At 54.7% G+C, this 19,251-nt stretch overlaps 7 protein-coding genes across 7 annotated transcripts; 4 read left to right on the top strand and 3 right to left on the bottom strand.

Moving 5' to 3' along the window:
* Window positions 1–195: 195 nt before the first annotated feature.
* CLUP02_07669 (alpha and gamma adaptin binding protein p34) lies at window positions 196–1,855 on the top strand (the record flags this gene model as incomplete). Its single annotated transcript, XM_049286663.1, has 3 exons — window positions 196–307; window positions 389–1,060; window positions 1,287–1,855. 3 exons carry the CDS (start codon window positions 196–198, stop codon window positions 1,853–1,855), a joined length of 1,353 nt encoding a protein of 450 aa, XP_049143806.1.
* A 3,135-nt stretch (window positions 1,856–4,990) lies between these two features.
* Window positions 4,991–5,821, top strand: CLUP02_07668 (uncharacterized protein; the record flags this gene model as incomplete). The annotated part of the gene is made up of 1 exon (XM_049286662.1): window positions 4,991–5,821. The coding sequence occupies one exon, from the start codon at window positions 4,991–4,993 to the stop codon at window positions 5,819–5,821; it is 831 nt and encodes a 276-aa protein (XP_049143805.1).
* A 931-nt stretch (window positions 5,822–6,752) lies between these two features.
* On the bottom strand, window positions 6,753–8,724 carry CLUP02_07667 (uncharacterized protein; the record flags this gene model as incomplete). Its single annotated transcript, XM_049286661.1, has 4 exons — window positions 6,753–6,988; window positions 7,098–7,253; window positions 7,947–8,335; window positions 8,597–8,724. The coding sequence occupies 4 exons, from the start codon at window positions 8,722–8,724 to the stop codon at window positions 6,753–6,755; spliced, it is 909 nt and encodes a 302-aa protein (XP_049143804.1).
* A 2,272-nt stretch (window positions 8,725–10,996) lies between these two features.
* On the top strand, window positions 10,997–14,146 carry CLUP02_07666 (uncharacterized protein; the record flags this gene model as incomplete). Its single annotated transcript, XM_049286660.1, has 12 exons — window positions 10,997–11,077; window positions 11,138–11,505; window positions 11,591–11,637; window positions 11,678–12,350; window positions 12,412–12,441; window positions 12,529–12,662; window positions 12,739–12,893; window positions 12,955–13,013; window positions 13,076–13,346; window positions 13,422–13,472; window positions 13,532–13,560; window positions 13,957–14,146. 12 exons carry the CDS (start codon window positions 10,997–10,999, stop codon window positions 14,144–14,146), a joined length of 2,088 nt encoding a protein of 695 aa, XP_049143803.1.
* Window positions 14,147–14,247: 101 nt separating this feature from the next.
* On the top strand, window positions 14,248–16,230 carry CLUP02_07665 (homeobox domain-containing protein; the record flags this gene model as incomplete). Its single annotated transcript, XM_049286659.1, has 3 exons — window positions 14,248–14,603; window positions 14,677–14,888; window positions 14,945–16,230. 3 exons carry the CDS (start codon window positions 14,248–14,250, stop codon window positions 16,228–16,230), a joined length of 1,854 nt encoding a protein of 617 aa, XP_049143802.1.
* A 143-nt stretch (window positions 16,231–16,373) lies between these two features.
* CLUP02_07664 (uncharacterized protein) lies at window positions 16,374–16,787 on the bottom strand (the record flags this gene model as incomplete). Its single annotated transcript, XM_049286658.1, has 3 exons — window positions 16,374–16,445; window positions 16,561–16,647; window positions 16,710–16,787. The coding sequence occupies 3 exons, from the start codon at window positions 16,785–16,787 to the stop codon at window positions 16,374–16,376; spliced, it is 237 nt and encodes a 78-aa protein (XP_049143801.1).
* Window positions 16,788–16,811: 24 nt separating this feature from the next.
* On the bottom strand, window positions 16,812–19,188 carry CLUP02_07663 (uncharacterized protein; the record flags this gene model as incomplete). The annotated part of the gene is made up of 11 exons (XM_049286657.1): window positions 16,812–16,878; window positions 16,947–17,276; window positions 17,326–17,436; window positions 17,518–17,744; window positions 17,797–17,848; window positions 17,935–18,139; window positions 18,200–18,418; window positions 18,468–18,577; window positions 18,643–18,785; window positions 18,878–19,064; window positions 19,121–19,188. 11 exons carry the CDS (start codon window positions 19,186–19,188, stop codon window positions 16,812–16,814), a joined length of 1,719 nt encoding a protein of 572 aa, XP_049143800.1.
* Window positions 19,189–19,251: the final 63 nt, after the last annotated feature.

Raw genomic sequence — 19,251 nt, 5'->3', positions numbered from 1 at the left:
GCCATCCCACCTCACCTCGTCAATCTCATTGCGCCTGAACGTTCAAAAGCTCAAACACTCGCAGAGCTCGCCAAGTTTGTTTACCAACGTCGTGTCGTTCAACGTTCCATCCTCTTCACCAACAAGAACGCCTTGAATACGCAGAAATCAAGATCTACCAACAACATCGAGAAAAGAAGGAAAGGTGACAGAGTTATGGAAGTCAAGAATCCGCGCCGGGTGTTGGCGGTCTCGCTTGCGGACTCGACGCAGCATTTGAGTAGAGTCATCAAAGGTTGGCGAAAACGGCACTTTCTATTTTTCCCCTGTTTGTTTACATGAGCCTTGGCGTCTGGCTATTGCATCCTCAAACAGAAGCTCTTGACCTCATGTATCTCATGCTCATGAGATGAAAGAGGAAAGAAGCCCGCATCACATGCGAAACTACGCAACGGCATCCTCATGATCTCACCGCAACTCGTCACATTGCAAACTTTCCGCGCACTCTCACTAGATGCCTACACTTTGTGGAAGTATCGTACTAACGCGGGAAGGGTAGACCTCACGGGCACCCACCCAGAACCGGCATCCACAACCCTCGCGGGCACAACGCACATCCTCCCCATCAAGACGAGCTACTACACCGCCGACGTGCCCATCTGGCTGGACCTCGTCGACTCCCCGGCCGAGTGGTCCGCCTCCTTTCTCTCGCCCGAGGCCAAGGAGGTCCTCACCGTGCTGGGCGGGCTGGCTGTTGTTTTTGCGCTGCCTTCTTCTCCTTCATCATCGTCTTCGACATCAGCCCCGTCACCGGCAGATGGTACCACCCCTGCGCCAGCATCAGTGACAGCACCGGCAACGACCCCCCAGCCCTCGCCAGAGGACACCCGCGCGCTCATCACCGAGGTCGGGAGGGTCGTTCGCGAAGGGCTCGGCGGGTGGGGATGGGACGGCGTCGGGCTGGGCATCGGCGTCGGGGATGGGACGGCGGACGAGTGGGAGGATCTCTGCGCTGAGTGGGGACTCGAGTTTGTGCAGGTTCGTGGGGGTAAGAAGGATGACGGCCGGAACGAGTTTGGAGGTTCGTCACATCCCCTTTCTTGTCTCTTCTTTTCCGTTTCTGCCCTTGGCTCTCTCTCTTGCTTCGGATCATTCCGTCTGCGGTTCATACCCCTGAGCCGTGCTTCAACACTTGAGGGCCGTTTTGGGAAGAAGGGGACATGGGAGAGTAGAGCACCTTTGTCCCGGAACCTACCCCTATTCGGCACAACATAAAAGGTCCGTCCATGCTGACATCCCTTTGCCAGAGAAAATGGGTATAGCAAGAGTCCTCGAAGCCCTCGAATCTAACGACTGGGACGCCGCAGACGACATGGACGGCCCATCAGACCTCGATTCGGACCTCGACACCGCCGCCGGTGATTTACCCAGGAAACCCAGACCTCTAGCAGGCGGCACCAGCAACGACGACGACGGCGACGACAACGACGATTTCGACCTCGACGACCCAGAGAACCTGGATTTCGGCTTCGACAGAGCGGATTTCGAAGGGCTGAAGAAGGCGATTTGGAACCTCGAGCAGGAGCCGGAGGATGAGGATGAAGTAGTAGAAGGGGGAGCAGCGGACACGGCAAAAGCAGCGAGTGGAAGCGCGGGAGGCGCTACCACCACCGAGAAACCGGACTCGGCGAAGACGACGCAAGAGAAGAAGGCCGAGGACGCAGAGAAAGAGGACCTGGACGCCGAGGACGTGGAAAAGATTGAGCAGATGATGCGCAAGTTGCAGGCTGTCCGGGACCTCAGCGCGGGGCTGCCCGAGGACCAGAGGCGGAGGATGGCGAAGAAGGCCGTTGGGGAGGTGATGAAGGAGCTTTGAAAGGGGGGCTGTAGATGAATGCGCTTCTGGCTCCTCTGATCTGGTCTGGTTTCGGGGGTTGGGCCGTTGATGTTTGGTCAGTCGTGTAATCATGTCAGCTGCGCAGGCTGCATGTGTCACTGGGAGGAAGACACAAAAGGAAGCAACTCTGAGATGGAAGCGGGATGGGAGGAAATAGCTCGCTGATCGGTCGCTCTGGGAAGAGTTTTTCCTATCGCGAGCAGTTTGGAGGACCAATGGTCTGTCGGTCTGTTTCCCTTGAACAGGAACAGTGACGGAAAAGAAGACAAAAGAACTAGCTGGAACTTTGGACACCCCGAGTCCCGTCTCCCAGAAATCTCGTCGACAGAAAGTTTGCACTTGGGGTGGTCTAGGAACCAAGGTCACGGTTCTTGTGTACTATGCAGACGAGAGAGAGAGAGGAAGAGAGACCCTCGGATTGGAAGTCAAAGGCAGCAGTACCAACCTTCAAACCAGAGCTATCTGCTCCCGCCATTACTTGAGAGAGTGGGAAAGGTGGCGTAACGGCATAGATACCCAGGCATGTCAGGTCTGAATAGCACAGAGAAATAAAAAAGGAAAAGGTCGAGAAAAATCGATCTCGTCTTCCATATGAAGCAGGAGTATTCGACTTTGGAGGACTCCTTTCCCCTAGTGATGCCTCACCACCTACAGGCCGTAAGCCCAGCCTCTCATAACCCAGACTGCCTACCTCAAGGTCCTGTAGATAATGCGCTGATGATTCCGATGTTTAGTCAGTCATGATAATCCTTTGGTCCATGCAACTGAGCAAATAGTATAGCTGAAGCAGTGTGGCAGACGCAGGAGGTCATTCGGCTAGGTACTGACATGCAAAGCGATTGGCGTCAGAGTCGACCACTCACAACGCAGTATGAAGATGTCACAAAGGCAATCGTAGTCCCTCCCATCTTCTTAAATCCCAGATAGGCTTATGGATCCATAGGGCGACACAAATCGGCCCATGTATGAATACGGCATCAGCTCTACACAACCCGAGAGGCTCGATATATCGATATACAGCCAACGATATGTTCCGTCTGCACTCCCCGACTGTCCAAATCCACTCAAATTTCTCCCTGTCGTGGGGCCTTGCAACGTCCATCTTCAACCAACTAGCGAAGAGCCTGTCTGGAGGCATTCGTCGTGATATTAAGCCGTAGCCCGTGAAGTTGCAAGTGACCATGCTGAAAACATTACGGAGCAACAACGAACGTCAGCCATTACATCCAAAAGGGGCACCACATAGGGGTAAAGTCTCTAGAAACGTGGCTTTCTGCCGATCTCCCGTGAGTAGACAAAGTGAAGGCTATCTAGAAGACGTAGATCCTGGGATTTTCTAGCAAAATGCTGCCCCGGCTGTGTATGCTCAAGTTGGCATATTCCATGAATCACCAGGCCTCTCCTATTCCTTCCAGTCTTCGACACGCCGCGTGGCATGCATAGAGTGATGCTTCTTAGTGCGAAAACGGTCCCATTTCAATATCGCGCAAGCTGACCCGTTTTGGGCCAGGGAAAACCGAAGGCGTGGTTAAGCAGACATATAGGTTTGCTTTAGACGGCTTGGAAATATAAAGTGAACCCACTCGAATTGAGCAGTTCGGACGGCGGGCGAACGAAGCAGGGAATCCATTAGTATCATGCGGCAAGGCTAGTTAGTGTACCCAGTCAGTCCATAGTGCCAAAGGTCGTTCGTCACTTGGGTTATGCTTCGGGGACGCTCCGCGCTTGAGTTTACCTATACCGAGTCATGAAAAAGAAGCCCTCGGTAGGTCTTGTCAATCGCCGAGAAGCTGGATCAACCCGGGAGAATAGATTGATCCGAACAATGCGACGGTCAAGTCCCGTCTCGGGGTCAAGCAGGTGTCAGCGGGATGCCGGCCAGGGGACCCGTCTCGGTGAGGGCCGGGGAGAACATCAGACGAACGCTAGCGTCGATCCTCTTGCAAGCCCTTGTGCGATCTCGTACAGATGCACGACGTCGACGTCGCAGACAGACGACGAGCAGGGACAAGTCCGGCACAGCCTCTCCATATGGCCCACACTTTGGTTCATGCCGACGTGGTTCCCCTCCTCACTCCTGTCCCCTCTAGAGGCCCGAGCACGCAGGTCTTTGTAGCAATAGAATGTTCTGCCGCGCATCGCCAAACAATGCGGCGGAGCAGCGTGAGCGTGCTGGAGACTGGCGTCGCATGACTGGTGGTCTTTTTTCTTTCCTTCACGAATCCTCCCTCCTCTGCCGGCGGGGAAGCTAGGCTCAATCGGAAATTTCTCAGCGATGCCTGTAATGCTTGTCGAGGAAGCGATAACCTGCTAAGTTTCAGCAAACTCGATTGGGAATGCTTGGCCCGGTATCACGGTAGTTTTGGGTACCCTGCTGCGCTGTTGGGGGCTTCGCTAGACGCTGTGTTCGTGATCGTTGGTAACTTGTAGTCGATTGCATGCCAGTATAGAGGGCATTTCGTACAGGTAGGCTGTAGCCAAGTCGATTGAGGAGAATGAATAATCGTCCGAGCTTAGTGGTGCGATGCTGTGGGATCTCGAGTTCTGCCTTACAATCGCTAGTGTCTATCTGGATCGTTGCACAGTATCTCTCATGTAATGGGAAGTAAACAATCGTAAAATGCGCAGTGGACATGCACCATCTTGCACACGAGGCTTCAAAACATTGCAATTGGAGTAAGCAATGGCAACGCGTCAAGGCGCGTTTCTCGATGTGTTGTCGCAGCGTCGCGATGATCATTCATGCCTCGGCGGAGCCCCAGCTTTGGCAACCTGCCCATTGGTCAAATTTCGCGGAGTGATTATGCTCTGTCAGTGGTGGGTGGACATGGAGCTGAATGCAGTTGCAAGCGACACGAAGGCTCTGGGCCTTCGGACGTAGCTACGGAAGCAGAACCAGACTTTTGGGACGGTATCGATGGCAACTGACAGTTTGACAGCCATGAGCGTTTCGCGGTGTGGAAACAAAGGAACGACAAAGACTTTGAAGCACGCCATTGTCAAGCCAAGCAAAATTAGCCAACTATCGACAATACGGGCTTGATACAGACTGTAGCCTTTTCGGTAGCCGCGGATGGTCGGCTGACGGGATTTCCGGAGCAGCAGATCTGATATATGGACCCTGTATCCGTAAAGCGTCACACGCTCTCGTGTTGCCTGGCTGTCAGTAGCCGATTTTCATGCCACCGTTTGATTCTGTGGGTTGGTGCCACCGACTTTGCGGCGGAAATGTCAGCGATACATCTCGCCTATTCCTCGCCTTGTCTACCTCTTGCGGCAATCTTGCGTATTATCCATAAAGGGTCCAGCAGCAAGAGCCGGTCTCTCAAGGGCTCCCGGCAAGCGAGGATTAACTCTGCAGGGCTCGAGATAGGGGGAGGGGCAAAGCCAAGGGAGTTGGCCAGGGATTTCGGGCTCGCAATGTTCGACGATTCTTCTGGAACGAATTCGCCTGGCTGTGAGATTGGGGTCCCCGTCCGGCGTCCGGTGATGCTAGCAGCGATGAACCCCAGACGGGCAGATTCTTTGAAGCAATGGACAGCCCATACCGGCGACCGCGAAATCCGGACACATGCGGCGGCGGGCTGGCAACTCAAGAGGGCGATGGATGAATTCCACAGTCAGAATTGGCCCCGCCGTACTTGCGGACGACCGTCGTCGGCTTCGGTGGCTGAGTCAGTAACAGAAGTGTTTAGATTGTTTGAATCCGAGGCCAACGGCGAGTGGGCATCCAAAACGACGATCTCCCACCAACAACGCACGGAACTATGCGACGGTCGGTCGTCAATGGTCACGGCTAGACTTCCTGCTCCGTTCTCCCTTATGCGAATTATCTGTATTCCGTACAGATATCCCCCCCAGGGTTCTTGGTTGACGTTTCGCGGAGGAAGCACGCTGCACAACGGCCGCGCTCCGACAGGGCTCTTGTCTGACAGTTGTTGTTGAACGGGGCCGGAGGCGGACCGGGGGCTAGGACTGGAGACACGAGCCAGAAGCGGGAAGAGAAAAGATCAGACGAAAAAGGCACGACGTATCCGCAGAATGAGGGCCAGAGAGGCGTGGAAGGCAGGGGGAACCTCAACGAAGGTCCTCTCTCAGACTCTCACCCCTCCCTTTCTCTTCCTCCAGGCTCTATGTCTGGTGATTCTGCCCTGGTTCCATGAGGGAGTCTTAAGCCCTGAGCCTTGAGATGCTGCGGTAGTGGCTCTCTTTCTAACCCGACAAGGAAATCCATCGACGATCTTTCGCCTGACCGAATTCGGCCAAGTTTCAAGCATAATGTCCAATGAGAGTGATTTGACTTTGACAGATCCCTGTTGTTCTTCTCGAGGCTGGTTGGCTGAGCCGCAGCGTCCCTGAGAAAGTTGCGAGGTACCAACATCAACGCTCAGGGGTAAAAGCGGATCCTGCTGAAGACAACTTGGAGCCCTGACACCGACTAGTTCTCAGGGACAGTCTTCCGCATTCCTTAACACTGTGATGACCTTCTCGCACTTCGCGCACCCCTTCAACAAGACCGATTCTGGAAAACGGAGCCGAACCGTCATGCATCACCGACCCAATGCCGTCCCCTATCCGTTGCTCCACGACTTTCCTTCGGCGCTGACAGCGGACTTGTCTCGTTTGAGCAAAGAAGCCTGTGGACTCTCGAGTGCGGTCTCCCTCGTTTCCATGCAGGATGAAGCCAAACTCTATGCTTCGTCGTTCGGAACACTTGAAACGAAGCTACTTGGTTGGTTAGAGAACAACAGCATACTAACAAGACCCTCGTCAACCTTCGGGGCTTTCTTCTTTGGAGGACCACCTGGCCGGGATGAGGCGCGCCAATGCCATGAATGCAAGTGCAAGTGCAAAGGCAAATGCAGACATGGAGGTGCTATTTGACCTTGAACTTTGGACGGGCGGAGGATCTCATTGCTATTTCGGGCTTCCTGATGGTGTATGGTAGATTTGTAGCCGCCTTCACGGAGTCCGTCTGTCTTAGTGATACGCCGACGCGTGCGCGAGCATGGGACATTCCGATCGCTTGAGCTCCATTCGACGGCGCCACGCCTTCGAGGAACGATGCCGGCGGCAGCGAGCGCCAATGAGCGCTTGGGCGGAACATTTCGTCTGAAGTTTTTGTCATCTGACATTGGCAGAGCATGTCCAATGTCACCGGTTGTGATCAGACCGGGACGTCTGAGCATATTAAGAGTCAAAGCTCCGGCAGTCGCGCAACCGCAATCCATCTGCCAGCTGCTCTGTGGCCGAACTTCGTGGATGTGCTTCTCCCGAATGTAGAATATTCGTCCTCCGTCGCTGGCCGATGGAGCTCCTCCACCAATCTCGAATGGGTCACCGTAGGACGGCCGGATGGCTTGGAGCTTGAAGGTAGCTGGCCGGATGATCAAAGACAGTTAGCGCTGCGTTACAGTGTCTTCGGTGCATGTGGCACTTGGGCCATGGGATGGGTGTTCTGGCTGCATAACGCTTCTGCAGGTACGAGGTAACACAGGTTGCGTCTCCCAAAAACCAAGGCCGAAGCCGAAGGCTCCTGGAAAGCCGACGAGAGTATGTCGCTGCCTTTGGTCTAGCAACAGAGGGAGGATCGATGCGAATTCCAAGACCGTTTCGAGCTCGAACGTGAGGACAGCGAAACAAGACCAGTCATGGGCGTTGTGTTGGATAGCATTGGTTCGTTAGATGTATACTGGAACGCTCAAAGTGTGTAAAAAGACCCTCCGTCGTGCAAAGCGATCTTTGTGATGCCCTAGTGTCTTGTCTGAGACATCCCTTTGGTTCCCGGCACTCCCACAGGAATGGCCAGGCGATCGCCCCGACGCGTTGTTTTTAGAGGTACGACGTTTCGATGTCTGTTGCAGACGCGAGACAGGGCCAAAGGGAGACGCTGAGCATGGAGCAAACATAGTTCACCTCAGACTTTTGCGCAACGATTCGTGGCGGCACCATCCCTCGGTATGACGGCCGAAGAGGTTGGGTGGTATGTAGTTGGGCGGGTTGAACCTCAGCTCAGCATGGGGAGGCCCCTTTCTCGACATGTCATTTGTGGAAGTTGACGCCTGCTTACTCAGTGGTTCCAGAAGGCAACCGACGTATCTTGAGTTATGGGTGGAGGCTCTCTGGAACTGGCTTGGTCTTGATGGTCCGAGAAAGGGGACGACCTCTGGAGGCGCAAACCCCGTGCCGTTGGCGTCCCCGGCGGGATGGCCTCGAAATGACAAGAATCTCCCCAAGAGCATCGACCATGTCATAAAAGCCATCACCCCCATCGCTCGAATGAAGAACCGAGCGGGCGCAAAGGCGACGTGGAGATGGGCGTCGAGATCTGCCCCGCGGATAAGTGGACGGTCGGGGCTCCCTCGGGCGAGCAGTTTGGCGGCCAAGAGAATTGCGTAGTTCCAAGAGCCGTGAACCGTCTGCCTGGGTGTGCATAGTGGGCACGCCGCTCGGGAAAGCCTGTGCTGTGACCAGTAATGAGTAAATATCCAGCTGGTCCGAGCCTATCTTGTTTAAACAGTCTTTTGAACGTTGGTCCCGGCCTAAGCCGTCAGCCAGATATTTCGTGATTGGAAAGTGCTAGGTAGGTCCAGTAAAAGAGGCTTTGCACTCTGACTGAATCATTGGTTTTCTTGTGCTGAATCAGTCGAACTCAGTATGGCGGTCTTGACTAGGAAGACCTTGTCAGCCCTCGGCGATAGGCGCTAGCGCAAGGCGTACGGGTCAAAGTGAGGTTCAAAGTATGTAGTCTTGTCTCCAGCTTGAATTCGTGATGGACCCATTCCGAGCTGGAGGCTCACAAAGCCGGGACGGCGGCGTCTGAGCGGACTCTTGACCGCCAGTCGCATACTACCGGCTGCAGAAGTTTGTGGATCAGCTATCGTCTGGCAGGTGTCTCTGTGCTGCGTGACTGTTGCGCAGAGCGGCAGGCGTCACCATATCAAGCGAGAGCGACCCTTTTTTTTTTTGCCACGGATCATTCTTGTTTAGAAGATGGAGAACGGAGCCTTGCAGATCCAAGCCTGAGGACGAACGGTGTGTGTGTATGGGCAGAACAGCAACCAGGCACCGCATGCAGCATATGTGAGGTCAGGCGGCGCAACGATCCACGACAGAAGCTGCCTAGATCGATGACTGCATGCCCTGGACAATGATTGATGGCCGTCGATTCGATTCGACGAAACCTTGTGTGCTATTTCGAGAGGTGCCTGGTTGCCATGGCGGGTTTGTATGGTTTCGTTTGGAGTCGTCTGTGACACAGCTTGTCAGGATGCAGTCGACAACATCTGGCGGATCATTGTGTACCTGACACGGCTTGTGTGAGGAGGGCGCGTCTTGGGGCCGAGGGGAAAGCGTGAATGTCGGGCGAGGAGGGCGAGGAGGGGGAGCATGGATCGCCAGGAACAGGGACAATACCGGACGAAAGAGACGTCAGGTACGACACAGTGTGGGAGCAAATAGTCGAAGACGAGCCGGCGATGTGACGCTGGAATATGTGGCTTGTCCCAGTTGCGAGTGGTGCATTGTGAATGCAGTGCAGCAGTGCAGCAGTGTAGTGTAATGATGCCAACCGCGATCGACCGGCGCCAGCAAAAGACGCCCTCGACCTGCAGTATGATGCAGGTTGACAGGACCATGTTGAAAGTTCACGCTGCAACCGCATGGAGACCTGACTTGGAGACTTGGAGCGAGAGAGAAAGAGGGTGGATGGAAATCAACCTGAGGTTCCAATCGGGAAAAGACTGGATGAACGACGTGAGCAGGGGTCAGGGAGCGACGTTTCTAAGGTGGGACATAGGTATCCAGCGTACCTTCCTCCGTTCGGGTACCTTACAGCTAGTGGCTCTTTCCTTAGGTTTGGTGCAAGTGCGACTGGCAAGTGCAACGGAAGGCGGAGAAGCCGCGCACTGTGAACAAACCGTTGCGGGTCTTTCTTGGTTGAGGGGCTCCAAGTATTCGTCAGAGAACCTAAGCATCCCTGCCACCGTCTCGCGGACGTAAGACTGACGGGACAGTTTGGGCCGACTAGGCCTGCCGTTTTGCCTGCACATGACGAGTCTGGTTCTGGGTACACAGTAGGATGGATATCTTGGCTCCAGGAACGTTGTCTAAGCTCACCAAGGTGGTGGGCGATCCCTGGTAACTCGACATGGGAAGATAGAGAGCCCAGAAGGGCAAACGGATGGAAAATGCGGGAAGGGATGGAGTAGGAGGGACGCGACAGATTGGCGGGATAAGGTGTCATGATAATGCATAACAAAACACATTATAGCACCCTCCCCTACCCGTGCCTGGATGTCGGGACGAGATAATGGCTGGGATTCGGGGACTTTAGACTTTGGATGATCTTGACGTCGGAGGATTGGAGGGAGGATGTCTGGCTGGACTGGTTGGTCTTGATTCTCGAACAACCAAAGAGCCAGCATCCGTATCGCTATCCGTAACACAAGGTGCGGATGTCTGTGAGAATTCAGAGGGGGAACGGATACATAGGTAGGTACGGAAACAAGCCCCTGTCCAAACAGCACCGATAAGACGGTCGTGGCTTTGCGGCTGTGAGACTTCCAGGTTTGGCGTTGTTTGGTACGGAATATGGAGTGCGGCTGCATCTTTCGCATGACAACAGCCCCGAACCGAGTGATTCAAAAACAAGATGTCCGCTGACTCCGCTTGGAGTTGTTCGTGTCGTCTACGTACGATTCCGTCCATTGCAAGTTTAGAACACAAATTCCACTTCTCTTTGTTCTCTGGGCCAAGACATGTTTCCATTCGTTCCTTGCATCCCCTTTTTCGAGCTGCCGTCCGACGTGTCTGCTGATGGATGTCTGCATTACGGATTCAAAGTACCTACCTTGTCAGTTACCCCTGTGCCTGAGGACCGGACCAAAAAGATGGACCCCGCCCATGCATCTGTGCTTCACTGCTTGCTCCGTTCCGGGCCCACACAGTCTCATCAGCCACAGTCACAGCCAGACGTGTACGTACCTGCGCATGCACAATATGGAGTACGTACTCCATAGACGTGGACTTTCCTTTCCAAGTCATGCTTGACGGAAACCTCCTTGGACCTTCCGTTCATCGTCCCACCGTCCGGCTCTTATGCCTCCCTTTCCCGGCAGAATGCCAGAATCGACAGGACCAAGCCTCGAGGCCGAGCCTTCCAGGGCGATCAACAACGGAGCGAGGATGCGGGCGGTGGAGGTTGACCACTGACAGCCAGACAGCGTGAGCCTTGAGGGAGATCCGCACTCGCCTCCACAGATGTTGATGCAGCGCGCATCAGACACCGGCCGCGAATTTCTCTTACGGCCCCCAAAAAGGATGGAGACTCTTTCGTCCGTCTCCCCTCACTTACCGCGCAAGGTACGGCCATTTTGGCGGAAAGCGCGACACATTCTGCGAGTATCTTGCTCTGCTTCAGTCCCCGGCCGTGGCTCATGCTTCGCGACCCACGGCGTCTGGCGTTGCGTTGGACGAGAGTCACAAGACGGTGAGGACGAAAAGGATAGGCGACACTATTTGTACCGAGTACCCATAGCGGGCAGCGATCTAGAGCCTGGGCCGGATGATGCGCGCTCTCACCCGTTACCTCATGCTTATGCGGCATCTTTCGAGCCGCAAAACACGTGGTAGTGTCTGTCTACCTACAGAGGAGACGGATACTCTTTAGTTGATACTAGCCACTAAGATAGCCTGGCATCGGACACGAGGTAGGAAAGGATGGACGGATTCTGATAATCAGAGCCTGAGGATGTGTTCATGTAAGTTCTGCGTACTGCGTAAGGTAGGCATGATGCTGAGTGTCTATCGGCGTCCAGGTGGTGGACGGATGCCGCGCGATTCGATTCAATGCGTCCATCGGGCGCGACGCCGCGAAGCCAACAATAGAGAGCGAAAGGTACTCTGGCACTTGCCGGTCTCCCTTTTGGCCTCCCGCTTGCTGGGATAGGCCTCCCTTTTGTCGTGTTTGGTCTCTCCTCGGCCGCTGCATGTTTCTGCTCCCCCACCTTTCCCTCAATGGCCACTGGGCACAAGAAAGCAGTCCAGCATCAACAGGGCAAGGAACTGCAGCAACGAGCAGGGCCATGATCCATGGCGGGTGCGATGGTGCACCTCCTATCAGCAGCCCCGATGGACCAACGGCGGCGCGCGGCGTTGCGGCGGTGTGTAGTCATTCTGGTGTGGGAGAGCGGAGAGGGAACGAGACTGGTCTGGCTGGTTTGGCTGGTCTGGATCTGGATTGGGAGATACGGATGCATGAGGTGAGGCGCAGGACGCAGGAACCGGTCAACAACGCATACTCGCATGCACGCACAAGGTGCACAATTATCAGGGTGAAGACGCCCACGCAGAGCGGAGTACGAATAGAAGCAAGATGGGCGAGCAGTCTACGAGAGACGGGAAGGATGGAGGAGGCTAAGAGCAGCTATGCAGGAGAAGGAGAGGAAGAGACAAAGTGGAAGCGAGAGAGAAGGTCAGAAAAGGCTAAACGGGGGGAAGAAGCCGCTAAAGCCACTTGAGGCAAGGTTTACCAGCTTGGGACAGGTTCCGTTCATCGGCGGCAGGTACGAACGGTAAAGTGGCTTTTGTCGACGAATGAGAGAAGGCGCGTACCTGGCACTACCCCTGTGCACCCAGTCATTGTACACTAGCCACTGGCCGCTGGTTGCTGGTGGTGTCGCCCATACGTCCAGCCCCGGTCCTCGTCTTCGTCCCCCGCCAACGTCCGTCGTCCAGACTTCAAGTGTCCACATCCACGTCCAGTCCGCCGCGTCCACCGGTCTGGGTGTGTCAATTATCTATCTGGCTTTCACAGTTTTTTTTCTCCTGTGCGGCGTGCGGCGTGTCTGCCCCATCTACAGTTCCACACCCATTCGTGGACACTGAACACTGCACCTGCCGTCGAGGAGAGAACGGGACGTGGTCGGGAAAGAGCAAGAGCAAGAGCTGCCCCAAACCCTACTTACCAAAAAGGGGCGGAGGAAAGAGGCTACAGGAGCACTTTACCACAAGGAAGGTACATTCGCATGATGCGACCTACCTATTCCTAGGGCTAAAGCACACGTTTTCTACAAAAGTATCAGACGGGACTCAACCTCAGTCTCTTCGCTTCCGTACGGAAGAAGGTACATACTGCGTAAGGTATGGACTCATGGAACCTATGGACCGTTTCTAACTGGTGCCTTTTCACACCAACAGTCCCATCCATCCATCCCCATCCTATGCCCTTGCCCATGACCATCCCGCAGACCGCACACACCACTGGCTGCTGAGCCGCCGCTGCACACCTCACGTCCCACGTCCCACGTCCGGTCTTTCCTCCCCCCTGTCATCCAAAGCTCCACCTTTCCACACCTCACCCCAACTCGACTCGCCTCACACCCTCGTCCCACGCCCGCCCGCAACCCACACGCCTCACTCCTCTCCCGACCCTGGGGCAGTCCATCCAGACCAGACCTCTTCCCAGCGAGTAGCCCTAAGTAGACAGCACCTCAGGTATTCGTAGTGAGAGAGAAAGTACCCAAGGCGCAACAAAGTACCTTAGGTGAGCAGCAAAAAGGGAACTCCTGGAACTAAGGCGAGTCCATGGGGAAAGGTACCTTGCCTTACACGTAGAGGGGAGCAGGAGGGGACAGGCACCTCACACCTACCTAGGAACAGGGTGGATTGGCGCCGGTTCCTTCGTTCGTTCGTTCGTCTGTTCTGTTCCCTTTTTTTTTTACTGGGGCCCGCCGCCTCGCGCCCATCCATTCCTTTTCCTTTTTCTCCTCTCTTGCCCCCATCCCTCCTGGTGTTCTTCCTCATCCCATCTCCTCATCGTCATCCTCGTCGTTCACGACAATCCCTTCCCTCCTATTCCTCTTCCCCCACTCCTTTTTTTTCCTTTTCACAGTCACTCTCTTGAAATAATTCAACCATCTCAGCTTCTGAATCCCGTCACTCCTTTCCGGGCATTCTTATTACGTTCCTTCCCGTCTGGTTGAATTACACACATTCGTTCTTCGCGAACCAAACGACACTATTCACACAAAAATCTCACCTCCTGTTCCCCCTGTTGGATCAGAGACCACGCTCCTTAGCATCTTTTGCCTCACAGCTCACTCTATACCTTCCCTTAGCTTTCACAGCACCATACCTATTACCATCCAGTTACACCTAGTACCGCATCTGCGCGTTTCCGTGAATCAAACGATCCTCGACATCCCGATCACCTGCTGGACGCGACTAATACCGAGACTCCCTCACCTCGAGAACATCCGCCCACCCTGATCTGATCAACCACATCGCACCACATCACAAGCGATACACCTCACCGACTTCATTCTAATTGAACGAAGAAATTTCGAGCAGGAAAAAAAAAAGAAAAAGACATGGCTACCGAGGTCGAACACCCCGTGGGCCTCGTCCAGCAAGTCTCGACACCCGGCTCATCAACCCCTCAAGATGTCTCTCCCACATCCGCCCACAAGATGGACCAGACTCCCTCCCCCTCCACCTCCACCCACAATGGACAGCCTCCCTCTTCGCAATCAAGGCGCCCGCCGCGCAAGAGCACCCTGACCCAACAGCAAAAGAACCAGAAGAGACAGCGCGCCACTCAGGACCAGTTGACGACTCTGGAGGTGGAATTCAACAAGAACCCAACCCCCACTGCCACCGTTCGTGAGCGGATAGCAGAAGAGATCAACATGACCGAAAGGTCTGTTCAGATCTGGTTCCAGAACAGGTACGCTTTCTACTGCCCCTCGTTTTCCGGCTTTGCAGCCTGATACCCCTGAGTCACCACTAATACTACACAGACGCGCCAAGATCAAGCTTTTGGCCAAGAAGAGCCTCGAGACCGGCGAAGACATCGATTCGATCCCCGAATCCATGCGAGCCTACCTCGCTATGCAGGCGATGGAGTCCGGCAAGGGCCTCGGCGGCCCCTTCCTTGGCCGTACAGGTCTTCTCCCCTACGGCCACAACAACATGCTTCTCGGCGGTGACCAGAACGGCCAGGGCAAAGTTTGTAAGTGTAAGAAGTCCCTGACAAACCATCGATGAAAGCAGCATTAACATTCCCAGTGATCCATCATCTCACCTGCCGCTCTCTGAGCATCGGCAAGTGGACTCGCGTGGGACAGAACACGATGGATCTCATCATCTTCTACTCCCCTGACAAGTGCACCATGACCTACTACATCAACAACGAGCAGGCCGGCTACAAGATCGAGTACCCCTTTGCTTACATCAAGAATATCTTCCTTGAGAACCAGGAGGGTGACCCCAACAAGCCTGGTGGCATCGTCATCGAGCTGAACCGGGCTCCCAACTTCTTCATGGACTCCTCCCCTCAAGCCAGCGGGTTCTTCCAGTGTGGCGACTTCACCGAGGACCAGCAGGCCTCGCACTGCTTGGTTCACCACCTCGGTGGCAACCCCAAGGTTCTCAGCGGCCAGTTGGCCAAGCTTGTCTCCTTGGAGGCCTTCATGAACCGCAACAACCCGCACCCCTTCATCGACCAGCAGCACGCCCTGTCCATGTCCGCTCCTGTGTCGCCCAGCCGCCCTTCTTCTCAGCCCAACTTTGCCCAGCCGCATGTTGGTATGTTCCAGGAGTCTTGGGGCATCAACCACATGCACCCTGGCATGCGCGGACCTGGCCACAAGAGACAGCGCAGTCGCTCCGTGCCCATGGCTGTCGATTTCTCGATGCTCCAAACTCCCATGCCCTCCTTCTATATCCAACAGCCGGGTGAAATGGCAGCTCCTCAGACGCCTGGTCCCAACATCTACGCACCGATTCCCCAGGCGCCCGGCGGACTCGGCCCCAACTTGAGAATCGACACCCAAGCCGGATTCGGTCTGGATATGCGCCAGTACCCGATGTCTGCCACCACCGCCTCCCCTTCCGAGTTCCCGACGAGCCCCAACTTCTTCTCCCAGGGCCCTGAGCCGAGCCCTCTCCCGGCCGCTTCCAGCTACAACACGCCGTACGGCAGTGCCTTCCTCTCTCCCATGGCACACCCGTCACCGAGCATGATCCCGCCCTCCGTGTCTCCCCTCTCATTCGGCAGCCACCACGGAGAGCCGTCCATTGTTGAGCAGTCGCCTCCGCTCTCCATGCTTGGTAGATCTGCATCCGCCGATATCTACCAGCAGGGCGACAACGGATCATGTGCTGTATCTGATGATGGTACCGGCCTGAACGAGATGTACTCCAAGCACACCATTAACCTGCCGATGCACCCTCACTCACCTGCGTATGGTGAGCAAGGCCACAACGACCTCGACATGAACCAACTGGTCCAGTTTGACCACGTTGACCCCAACTCAATGTCTCCCGAGTCCATGCACCAAACACCCCACTGATTCCTGACATCGGTCTGCCGTACTGAATAAGTCGGGAAGAATCCGGAGTTCCTTTCACTAGGACATGGCGTACATACAAATTTGGGAAGGCGTGCTCTCTCAAATGGTTTATTCGGGAGAGAGGAGTTGCTTGCCTTGGTCATTCACAGCTGGCGTTTTAGGCGCTCGACATATACCAGATGGGGTTGCCCTTGGTCTACTTCCAACACCGATGACTATGATGTGTGATTCCGTTTTCGCTACCACATCATCCATCGGCCACGACGACTCTGCATGACGATACCTCTATTCGGAATCTCGATCATGCATGTCCGGCACAGGCGATCGTACCTTTGCACTTTTTGGATTTACTTCACCCTTCGAGTCATTTATTGTCGCGAACAAAGAAACCGGCTTCTGGTACGAGGGTGTGGGCATCTCACCATGCCCACAATCCATCACCAAATCTAGGCCTTTAGCCACGCCTACCTCGCGGAGACGATGGCGTGGCCCCTAATATCCTTCCCTTCTCTCTTGGTTGGCTTGCGCTGCACATCGCTGTCGTTGATATTTTTCATTTCATCTGTCATTGTTCATGAATCTCAGATGTTCTGGCTGCGGGTTTTGGAGGATGAAAATGGGGAAAAGCCCAGGTGGCTTGGGATTTTCCTGGTTCGTAATCAGTCACACACAACACATCTTTTTTATTGAGGATATACAACTCTCTCAAGACACACATTACTTGTTTACCTATATTGTTGGGTATTTTCTTGGTTTGATGGGTCGTGGGAGCAGGGCTTTGTGGCTTTTGTTGTTGAATGCCGGCACCGAAAGAGGTGGTTATGGGGAGCTGCCTCCGGTGGCCGAGCAGCGAAGAGGCTTGGCTGGCTGCTTTTCGAAAGAGAAGCGGCCAGCTTGTAAGCACTGACGATAGAGTTGAGAGACACATGGGCATTGAATCCCTATTTTCCCACCTTAACATTCGGTCTCCTAATTGTGATGTGACTTTCAACGATTCCCAAATGATCAGCCCCATGATGCTCTCCGGTGATGTGTCATGGCCACGACTGTTACGGTGAACCGATGTAACTTGCAAGACCCCGTAGGCCCTGCTACCAGAGGTAAGGCTTAATCAGAACCGACGCAGCCGTCTTCGATTTCAGGTCCGACGCCCCACCGATTATGCCCATGGAGCTTGGACGTAAGCAATTCCATCTGATGTGCCTCCTATGAGTTTGTGCGGGTAAGGCTGAAGAGAATCCGATCTGTCTTGAAGGCCCGGGGATGAGGGGGGGGGGGGGGGGGGACTTGTCGCAGCCGCGTGCTCTGTTACGCAGCAAGGCAGGCTTGGACATGTTACGTGAGGTCGAGTTTCGCCGAATCTTATGCTCTGCCCCAAGAGCAGAGATACAGCGTCTTACTGTACGGTATACAGTATTTACAAGAGTGTGCGCAGAAGGAGGATCAACGTGTAAGACCAAAGGTAGCGTGAGGTCTCGACTGGTTGGCTGGTCGGCTGATGTTTGGTAGCCCAACTGCCTAGCTTGTGTGCTTGCCCATCTCTTTTAGCCTAGTTCAGCGGAGGACGTTGGCGCGCGAGCCCGGCTGGTCCAGAGAGGCGGGGATGGATGGGTGGGTGCTTGGAGTGCATCTGGTCAGAGGTAAGCCGGGCGAGATCTGTCCATCATTGACTGCCTGTTCCGTTCAATCGTTCAGTCGTAGCACGAGATGCAATCCCTTTCTCTCTTCGCTTGAGTCGTGTTAAATTTGCGGCTCCGAGAAGGCGGATCGGACGGGAACGATACAAAGGCATTGTGGACTCGAACGATTGTGCTTTGGGTGTGGTGTGAACGTTTCGACGGGAATTTCCGGCGGTATGGTATGGGATATTGCCCGATATTTCGAAGAACGGTCAGGAGCAGGTGCCATGCTGGACTGCTGCAGGCATCAACGGATGGAAATGAGATGAGACGGCGTTACTTTCCTGGACGCCGGAGCGGAGGGGGATCTGTGGCACCTTGCGGGTAGGGAATGCAGCCGGATACGGGGAACTCTAATCTTTTCACGGTGAGGTACTGTAGACTGTAGAGATCGGGTAGGGTGTATTTTCCCCTTCTTCGCAGCAGTATCCATACAAAGTATCCGTACGGAGTAGTGGTATGCGGTAGGTCTCTTCGATATCCAGGAAGTCCCCTGTAGTGTCTATAGGCTACCAGCCATCGGCCACGTTCGTCTGAAGGACGACGACGGTCTCGCACTTTCTCTTTCGTGTGCTAGTTGAACCCACGTGAGATGATGCGGGTCGGGGCAGTGTAGGTGCACAGTAGAGTAGCGCAGGTGCGTGTGGATGCTGTCAGCGACTTTGATGCTTTCTGTCAACCGCGTGATTGTTGAATAAGCTACAGAGTAATTAATCGGACTTGCATCTGCCACTTGAAGGATGTTCTTCTTTCGTCAACACCCACACAGGCACAGAATATTTGCCAAGTCATGAATGTCGGGCAGTGTTGGTGTTGCTTTCGCATTCGCAATGTTTCAATGCGTGCGGAAACACCAAGGAAAGTGTGTGATGGGAGCTGCGACAGTCGCCAAGATGGTCAATGACTTGTTGAAGCTGTCTTTGATGGATGGATGGATGGATGGATAGAAATGGATGACCGATCGAAACCTTTTCCTCAGATCGTCCGCAGCTTCCGACGTCCGTTCGGATAGCAGGCAGGTTGTAGGCGGAGCGGGTCCTTCTGTGGTTGGAGATGGGCGGACAGCTTGGTACGTACTGCTGTGTACTCAGGGAGGAAATGGAAGGAATGGGTGGGTGTTGGCTCCTGCTTCGCTCGCACTTTGGCGATTCCCAGCTGGGAAGTTCAGGTGCATCCCATCTGTTGCCCAATGACGTCCTCAATGCGGGGACACGGCAAAATATCGAATGGGCTGCTGCACTCCTGCTGGTCTGCCAGTCGGAAGCCGGGACTTTCCCATTTTCTCCATGCCCGAGGCGCTGATGCTCTTTGGCGGCTGGCCACCTGAACTTTTCTCTTCCGC

This window comes from Colletotrichum lupini, chromosome 4 (genome assembly GCF_023278565.1).
Source record: "Colletotrichum lupini chromosome 4, complete sequence".
NCBI lineage: Eukaryota > Fungi > Ascomycota > Sordariomycetes > Glomerellales > Glomerellaceae > Colletotrichum > Colletotrichum lupini.
This window is presented reverse-complemented; position numbering and strand designations above follow the sequence as displayed.